General features: G+C 45.8%; 1 protein-coding gene across 1 annotated transcript in view; it reads right to left on the bottom strand.

Moving 5' to 3' along the window:
• Positions 1–386: 386 nt before the first annotated feature.
• Positions 387–9,519, bottom strand: part of hps1 (HPS1 biogenesis of lysosomal organelles complex 3 subunit 1) — a 29,208-nt gene continuing 20,075 nt past the window's right edge. The window contains 14 exon segments of the mRNA XM_034185223.1: positions 387–570; positions 645–727; positions 1,234–1,347; positions 2,971–3,115; positions 3,248–3,313; positions 3,457–3,594; positions 3,664–3,743; positions 4,714–4,893; positions 5,005–5,172; positions 5,254–5,270; positions 5,273–5,308; positions 5,421–5,505; positions 5,602–5,704; positions 5,871–6,031. Coding sequence (XP_034041114.1) covers positions 408–570; positions 645–727; positions 1,234–1,347; positions 2,971–3,115; positions 3,248–3,313; positions 3,457–3,594; positions 3,664–3,743; positions 4,714–4,893; positions 5,005–5,172; positions 5,254–5,270; positions 5,273–5,308; positions 5,421–5,505; positions 5,602–5,704; positions 5,871–6,031 — 1,539 coding nt within the window. The 3' untranslated portion in view covers positions 387–407.

Below are 9,519 nucleotides of genomic sequence, written 5' to 3'. Positions count from 1 at the left end.
AACTGTTTGTATAGAAAAATGGGCAAAATCCCACCTGAGCAATGCATGTGACTAGTGTCTCCATGTAGAATTTATCTTGAAGCTGTAATTACCAACAAAGGATTTTGTTCGAAGTATTAAATACATTTCAGAAAGTGTGTTCAATACTTTTTCCCTGTGTCATTCTATTTTATTGCACATAACTTAATTTCTGTACTTATTTGTTTTGGTTTCTTTGTATGTATGGATTACTTGGTTTGTTACAGACATCTGGTGAAAATTTCATGTCAATAGCACCTTTAGAAATTTATTTACTGAGAAAAATGGTGACACGTTCAATATTTATTTTACCTGCTCCATATATGTATGAAGTGATTTATCATTCTCTGCACTGTGTAGGTGGCCTCTTTTTAGATGTGTGGGTGTGTCTACAGCAGTGGATTGCGGGAAGGTTCCCACAGTTTGCTGGCCAGCTGTCTGCAGTGCTGCAGGATGATCTCAGTGGGAATGACCCCGAGGTGAACAGTCAGCAGCTCGTAGCACTTCACCACCTCACGTGGGTGACTCTTCCTATAATACCGCAGCAACTTCCTGCAACATAAACATAACTTCTTATAAATCAGCACCGATTCATCTACTGAGTTGCATCAGATGCATCAGTTTACCTGTAGTAGTCCCAGGCAAGCATTCCGATGGGATTAGAGTCATCAGCTATTACAGGCAGGTCAATGGCCTCCAACTTGTAGCCCTGATTAAGCAAGTACAGACATCATTTGCATTGCTATGAAATATTTGAGAATTTTGGGATTTCCACATGTGAAGCATACCAGTAGTCATACCAGACATTATTATACTGATATCGCACTTTTGACTGCTGATGGATCGCATTCAAGAAAATATTCACCATGGTTACCTTTAGTGTAGGCCATCTGGTATTAGCTAACACAGTCATGGTAACCACAGTCAACAGTCAGTTATACAGAGGCAAAACAATATGTGAACTTCAGCAAACTCACACAGCAAGAAGCCTGAGTGATGCACCCCAAATAGCAGCGACTAAAAACCAGCTCCAGTGAATATAGTGTGTCAACGTTTTGAGTGAACTGTCTGTGTTTGTTTTGTCCAAATTAAATGATGCATACAATCCTTGTATTCTCCTGAAAATCAGAAAAAAATGCAAGGACTATATGTCGAATCTGCTGAAAGAGATGTAATGCTACACAACTTTTCAACCATAAGGTACTAGAAACTTACGGTTTCATTTTCAAACCAGAGGAAGAAGCAGAAGTAGAAGTCTCCATCGCGGAATGTAACAGTGGAGTAGCCTTTCTGGAGATAGCACCGTGATGTACTGACCAACTTCCAGACCTTCAGTTTGGCAAAATAAAGACAAACATCAGAGATGATGGGTTCTTTGGACTCAATGCACTCATTCTGCCACTTAGGAGTTACAACTACATCTGTGCATGGAGCCAAATGGGGCAATGTGGCCCAAGATTAAGTAGAGTATTCATTCAGTTTCTTGACCCAAAGCACTCTGACAATCAGCTGTATTTGGGGAGGAAACACACAAATCCTTTTATTAATGAAGAACCTGCATTGCTGGCTAAGTTATAGTCACCCCTCTTAGAGTTGCAACAAAGCTCTTATTTTAATACAGTCAGACACAAGTAAAAGAACAGCTGTTCCAATTGCTGTAAATTTTGTCAGCTTGTTTGACTTTGTACGTACAATACAACAGGTAACAGAGTTTTTCCAACTTTTCATTTTATTGATGTCCCATGTGACAATACCGAAAGCCTTTTCTCTTATTAGTACTAATACAATAACATGCTTTTGGAGGGCGACGTGCATTTTCAGAAGCCTGATGTCCATGCCGAGTCGCCCAAATGACTGATATTCATACAATACACATTTCTACTCAAGTGACCCCAATATTTAAAACCGGTCCACCCTGCCTCCACTGCGCATGCGTCATTTCAGAGCTCAGCCACTCGACTAAAACAGTCTCTCCACCAAAAGCGATCAAATTAATTATTATTAAACATCAGATGACAAGGTAAAACCTCTTAAATCATTCTAAAGTCAGTTTTAAGCAGAAACAAGGCCATTTTAAGCAGAAACAAGGAAAACCTCTGACGCTTTGAAATGACTGACATGCAGTGAACGCATCAGCTAGCAGCTCATGTAGCCGTGGCGCTCTGATCGCTCCCTCCATCATTTATGATGAAATAATGCTGAATCTATGTGGAAATGATTGTTGTACAATAGCTTGAGATATCTGTCTCTAAGATAGATGATGACTGGAGTGCAGTTTTAAGCAGAAACGAGGTGATAATCCGTGAACCGCAGCTGATGACGCATGCGCAGTGAAGGTAGGGCGGACTGATTTTTAGGGGTGGCTATTCGGTCTGTGACACCGGCACCAATGGGCCGTCATAGGACTTATTACTTCTTCTTCTAGGAAACGTCTTGTACTGACTTCTTCAATTCAGTTGAAAACAACATTCTTCAGGGTTTTCCACCTGGCTCAATTCTTGGGCCTCTGTACTTTGATCTGTGCATTTTACTGCTTTGCAGGCTTGTATTGAAAATAATATCTTACGAGTCCTATGTTGATGGTACACAGCTTTCCATGTCTCCCTGTCAATGACTGCACTAACATAAATTACTGAATGTTGGCAAATTTTCTAAAATCGAACAAAGATGAATGTCACCACATGGCCAACAAGCCACAAACTTACACTTCTAGTCACTATCGTTGAAACACACTGATCACACCAAGAACCTCTTTCTGCCTTTAGACTAAATGACAAACTTATCCAAGTCAGAAGAAAGTGATTGAAGGTTTCTAGCTTAAACATACATAACCAACAGACACTTAAAACTTTAGCAGCTGCATAAAAAAATAAAATGAATTGAAATGTTATAAACAAAGCATGGAGATACCAGCCTTTTAAAACAACTAAATAGTCCTAGCATACGCTTTACCTTTTTTTTGATGAAATTGGCTATGGGACCCTTCCCCAGTTCGGAGGCAGTGCGTTCTGTAGTGCTGAGCGATGGTGCGATCATCTGGCCAGTGGAACGGTCCACAGATATAAAATGGATGAGGCCGGGAAAATCCTCCAGGTAAGTGGGATAAAGCAGGTCAAGATCAATACAGTTGGGGAGAACAACGTGTCATTTGAATGCAGCACGTTTAATGGAAAGCACCAAATTATACAGCATTTCCAAAATATCCAATATGTAGGATTCTAAAGGATATGACACCATGGTGATGTTTCTTTTGCTTTTGACCAACAGAAAATCCTTCCAGTCCACAAGCTTCTCCCTGACAAGAGAAGAATGAGAGAAACAACATGAGAGAAGAACAGTGACAAAGGCATTAAATGATGGACACACAGATTTCCCTGCAGAGGAATCATGACTCCTGAAGGTTGATTCCAACAATGAAAAGAACTGAGTGATACACACTGCAGCATGGACTTGGCTCGTTCCTGCAGGCTGGTAGAGAGGCGCTGAGGAACGCCGGCTGATCCAGAATCAGTGACAAAGCATTGTCGGTATATGCCACACAGCTGGGTCTTCATATTCTGACACAACTGGATCAGACTGAAAGACATACAGAACCACTGAAGAGCTACTCTGACATATTCTGACCAGTGGGGAGTTACAGAAGACTTACTCTTTGTTAACCTCAGTCCTCCTCTGACAAAAGCTCGGTTCTTGAACTCAGTCCAAACACTTTGCAACTGGGCGGACTGGACAGAAAATGACACAAACAGCAACAATTATCAGGAGAGCCAGTCAAAAATAATATATTTTTGGATGAATCTTTAATACTACACAGGACACACTGCAGCCAGTCTGCTGAGCAGACACCTGATCCAGCCAGATCTCAGACGTGAAGCAGAGTTGGTCCTGATAAGTACTTGGCTGGGAAGACTAGGGGCTCTGTGTGTGTGTTGCTGCATGTAGAACTGGAATTGCATCAGGAAGGGCATCTGGTGTAAAACCTGTGCCAAATCCCGATGTGGATCTGCTGTGCTGACCCTGACCAAAGGGGGGCAGCCAAAAGTGAAACAGCTACATAGAGCACATTATATATACACAGTATATCTTTTTTCGCCCCATCTGTGTGTAGTTATATAGTTATTGTAGTTATAACAGTTGTAGCATAAAAAATTCTGTGTATACACACACAAAACAGGGTAAGGAGGAGTGCATTAAAAAAAAAATAAATCTTACAGTATTAGGATTGTCGATGGTTTAGTTGATGGTTGATGGCGGTCAGTGACCACTAGAGGGCAATAGGGCACTGTGCCAGTTGTGAAGCAACGTTTAAACAAATTTTATTAAAGATAAAACACTAAATTGGCAGACAACAGGTCCATCTCCACCTCTACAGAGTAACCATCTATCACTACAATGATATATAGATTTAAACAACGTAATGCTAAAACATCCTTAACCTCTTAAAATAAAGGTCTATTTCCCTAGAATGCTTCCTGTGAATTTGAAGACCTTGACATTAATAGGACTGGACTCATGCTGAGCACAGACAGACAAACGGATGGACAGTTTGACGCAAAGCCTTCGCAATACCCAATGGCCATATTTTGGCCTTGGGTAAAATTGAAAGACATAATTCAATTTATACAGTGCCAAATCATAACATAAGTTGTCCCAAGGCGATTCACACGAGTGACATCTACCCTTACCCACATTTACCTGTATCTCAGTTGAGCTCAAAGCTTTGATGAATTTATCCAGTTTACCATGGAGGTCGTGTACGTGAGGCTGACCTCTAGCTGTAGCAGAACCTTCTTGACTTTCACTTAAATGCCTCTCCAGCTTTGCAAACGCCTCTAAAAACACATAAACTGACATGGCCACTGTACTGGTGGGAATCTGAAGATGACAAACGCAAAGAGTTAGATTTTTAAAAAAAAAAGTAAGATCTGTTCGACCAAACTGTGTGTATGTAAATTAATGAATGGACAGGCGATGCTATGGGCAAACCTTTGTGAGCAGTACAAGTGTGATGCCAGGCCACAGTGGCAGACAGTACATAGAGTGAGGCATCATGGGATAAAGGCCATCCTTGTGTGAGACCTCCAAGAAGACTCTGCGGGGTGTTGAAGGATCAGGCGGTGGGACTTGCAGAGTATTCAAACTGTCTTCTCCCATCTAATAACAAGTATTTTTTCCAAAGGTAAGTTCAGTCAATCGAACGTTTTATCTACAGCACATCGAAAACAAGATTCTTGCCTGTAGGTCTGGGTCCAAAACTCAAACACAGGAGAAGAACTAATCACTGGCCTGTCTGATAAGATAGAGGCGTGGGAAAGTCAGCAAGATATTTCTTCATGTTCAGAGAAAGGTAATACACACATTCCTCAGCAGCTACCTTGGCGGATGAGGACTCCACAACCTACCTGAGCCACTGGAGTCTCCGTCTGTAGGAGAAACCTCTGGGGTGTAGAAAATGTCAGGACCAGAACCGGATGTGTTCTCTATATCCTTTACATAGGCCAAGGCCAGAAGCAACAATCAGACAATGAGCTAAGTACTTGGACTAGCTTGGTGATGCTGTGCAGATGGCTTGTCTAGTCCTACCTCAGGACCTGGGTCATCCAGATCTGTGTTACTAGGATACATATTCTGTGCCATGATGATGAGTACCAGCAGGTCTGAGGTGGTGAGCCTACTCGCATTGCGACTGAAGTAATAAAGAGAAAGTAAAGACAGCATTAAGACAAAACAAAACAAACCAAATAAATAAATAAATAAATAAACTGCGCGCCTTCTACGGTCCACCCAGTCTGGTATACCCTCAAGACTATTTCTGGAAATACGGTTTGTGAAAACATCTCTATGGACTGTACCTGGAGTAGAAGGCAAGTAGTTTGGTGTGGACCAGGATGAAGGAGTGCAGCACCTCCTCTCCTGCTCTCTCCACACTGCTGTTGAGCTGTTGAACTAGGCGGCGCTCCAGAAACTCGATGCACTGCTCACAGAGCGCTGGGTGGATCAGCCTCTCCACTGCCTGACAGGAAGAAGATGAGACAATAATTTACAGTCAGACGTGAAGTTGCCAATTCCTTAAACATCTGCCATATTTCCAGACTACATGTTGCACTGCAGGTCTATTCACACTGGCCTGTAAGTTGCATTCATTTTTGAAGTGTGCCTAATGCAACAAGAAACAAAAATTAATTTAATCAGTGTACTATTTATTTACAGTGGTGTGAAAAAGTCTTTGAACCCTTAAGCTTTTACATGTTAGAAATGTTTTAGTACATCAAAAAAAATAAATAAAAAAATAAAAAATAAAAACAGGCTTTGTAGATTCAATTTTCAAAAATTCTGCCCTTTAAACTCAAAGTGAAAAGTAATCTCTACATCATGAATTAAAATTAATAAAAAATCTAAAAGCCAAAATGATGGTGTGAATGAAGGCAAACAGAGATTTCTGACATACGCCAATCCATACTCGGATCACCTCCAAAATTCAGTGGACTCTTCCATGCCCTACTATCTATCTGTGCTGAAAATATGGTGAAAGTCCGTGACGTAGATTTGACGTAATACTTCAAAGCGTATATAAAGTGAAACTTGATCCAGAATCTGGATTTGGATCCAGATCACCTCCGAATTTTATTGGAGTCTTCCATGGCCTAATATATATCTGTGTTGAAAATTTCGTCAAAATCCGTGAGGTAATTTTGACATAATCCTTCAAAGACTATATAAAGTAAAACTTCATCCAGGATCCGTATCCATATCACCCCAAGGCGTTCCCAAGCCAGCCGAGAGATGTAGTCCCTCTAGCGTGTCCTGGGTCTTCTCCGGGGCCTCCTCCCAATGGGATGTGCCCGGAACACCTCTCCAGCGAGGCGTCCAGGGGGCATCCGGAAAAGATGCCCGAGCCACCTCAACTGACTCCTTTCGACGTGGAGGAGCAGCGGCTCGACTCCGAGCTCCTCCCGAGTGACCGAGCTCCTCACCCTATCTCTAAGGGAGTGCCCAGCCACCCTGCGGAGGAAACTCATCTCGGCCGCTTGTACTCGCGATCTCGTTCTTTCGGTCATGAGCCAAATCTCATGACCATAGGTGAGGATCGGAACGTAGATCGATCGGTAAATCAAGAGCTTTGCCCCCCTACTCAGCTCTCTCTTCACCACGATGGTCCGATACAGCGACCGCATCACTGCAGATGCTGCACTGATCCGTCTATCGATCTCACGCTCCATCCATCCCTCACTCGTGAACAAGACCCCGAGATACTTAAACTCCTCCACTTGAGGCAAGGACACTCCACCGACCTGAAGAGGGCAAAGCACCTTTTTCCGGTCGAGAACCATGGCCTAGGATTTGGAGGTGCTGATTTTCATCCCGGATGCTTCACACTCAGCTGCAAACCACCCCAGTGCACACTGAAGGTCCTGATTTGACGAAGCCAACAGAACCACATCGTCCGCAAACAGCAGAGACGAGATTCTGTGGTTCCCAAACCAGAACCCCTCTACACCCTGGCTGCGCCTAGAAATTCTGTCCATAAAAATAATGAACAGAACCGGTGACAAAGGGCAGCCCTGGCGGAGGCCAACGTGCACTGGAAACAGGTTTGACTTACTACGGGCAATGCGAATCAAGCTCCTGCTGCAGTCGTACAGGGACCGGATAGCCCTTAGCAAAGGACCCCGGACCCCGTACTCCTGGAGCACTCCCCACAGGGTGCCCTGAGGGACACGGTCAAACGCCTTCTCCAGATCCACAAAACACATGTGGACAGTTTGGGTGAACTCCCATGAACCCTCGAGCACCTGATGGAGCATGTAGAGCTGGTCCAGTGTGCTGCGACCAGGACGAAAATCACACTGCTCCTCCTGAATCCGAGGTTCGACCATCGGTCGAATTCTCCTCTCCAGTACTCTGGAATAGACCTTACCGGGGAGGCTGAGGAGTGTGATCCCCCTATAGTTGGAACACACCCTCCGGTCCCCCTTCTTAAACAGAGGGATCACCACCCCGGTCTGCCAATCCAGAGGCACTGTCCCCGATCGCCACGCGATGCTGCAGAGGCGTGTCAGCCAAAACAGTCCCACAACATCCAGAGACTTAAGGTACTCAGGACGGATTTCATCCACCCCAGGAGCCTTGCCACCGAGGAGCTTTCTAACCACCTCGGTGATTTCGGCCTGGGAAATGGATGAGTCCGCCTCTGAGTCCCCAGTCTCTGCTTCCTCTTCGGAAGACGTGACGATGGGATTGAGGAGATCCTCGAAGTACTCCTTCCACCGCCCGACAACATCCCCAGTCAGGGTCAACAGCTCCCCACCCACACCGTAAACAGTGCTGGTGGAGAGCTGCTTCCGCCTCCTGACGCGTCGGACGGTTTGCCAGAATCTCTTCGAGGCCGACCGATAGTCCTCCTCCATAGCCTCCCCGAACCTCCTCCCAGAACTGAGTTTTTGCCTCTGCGACCGCACGGGCTGCGGCACGCTTGGCCTGCCGGTACCCGTCAGCTGCCTCTGGGGTCCCACTTACCAACAAAGATAACTAGGACTCCTTCTTCAGCTTGACGGCATCCCTTACTTCTGGTGTCCACCACTGGGTTCGGGGATTGCCACCGCGACAGGCACCAGAGACCTTGCGACCACAGCTACGAGCAGCCGCATCGACAATGGAGGTGGACAACATGGTCCACTCGGACTCCATGTCTCCAACCTCCCCCGGGATGTGGGAGAAGCTCTCCCGGAGGTGGGAGTTGAAGACCTTGCTGACAGAGGGTTCCGCCAGTCGTTCCCAGCAGACCCTCACGATACGTTTGGACCTGCCAGGTCTGACCGGCATCCTCCCCTCCCAGCGGATCCAACTCACCACCAGGTGGTGATCGGTCGACAGCTCTGCCTCTCTCTTCACTCGAGTGTCCGAGACACGTGGCCGAAGGTCAGATGATACGACTACAAAGTCGATCATCGACCTCCGGCTCAAGGTGTCCTGGTGCCACATGCACTTATGGACACCCTTCTGCTCGAACATGGTGTTCGTGGTGGACAAACTGTGACTAGCACAGAAATCCAACAACTAAACACCACTCGGGTTCACATCGGGGAGGCCGTGCTTCCCGATCACCCCCCTCCAGGTCTCACTGTCACCGCCTACGTGGGCGTTGAAATCCCCCAGGAGAACAATGGAGTCCCCAGTCGGAGCGCTATCTAGTACCCCTCCAAGGGACTCCAGGAAGGTCAGGTACTCTGCACTGCTGCTCGGCCCATAGGCCGAGACAACGGTGAGAGACCTGTCTCCAACCCGAAGGCGTAGGGACGCGACCCCCTCGTTCACCGGAGAGAACTCCAACACATGGCGACTGAGCTGGGGAGCAATAAGCAATGCGACCCCAGTTCTCCACCTCTCCCCGTGGGCAATGCCAGAAAAATGAAGCGTCCAGTCCCTCTCCAGGAGTTGGGTACCAGAGCCCAAGCTGTGCGTGGAGGTGAGCCCGACTATCTCTAGTTGGTATCTCTCAAC

This window comes from Thalassophryne amazonica, chromosome 13 (assembly GCF_902500255.1).
Source record: "Thalassophryne amazonica chromosome 13, fThaAma1.1, whole genome shotgun sequence".
NCBI lineage: Eukaryota > Metazoa > Chordata > Actinopteri > Batrachoidiformes > Batrachoididae > Thalassophryne > Thalassophryne amazonica.
Note: the sequence above shows the minus strand (reverse complement) of the source record. Positions and strands in the feature narration are given on the sequence as shown.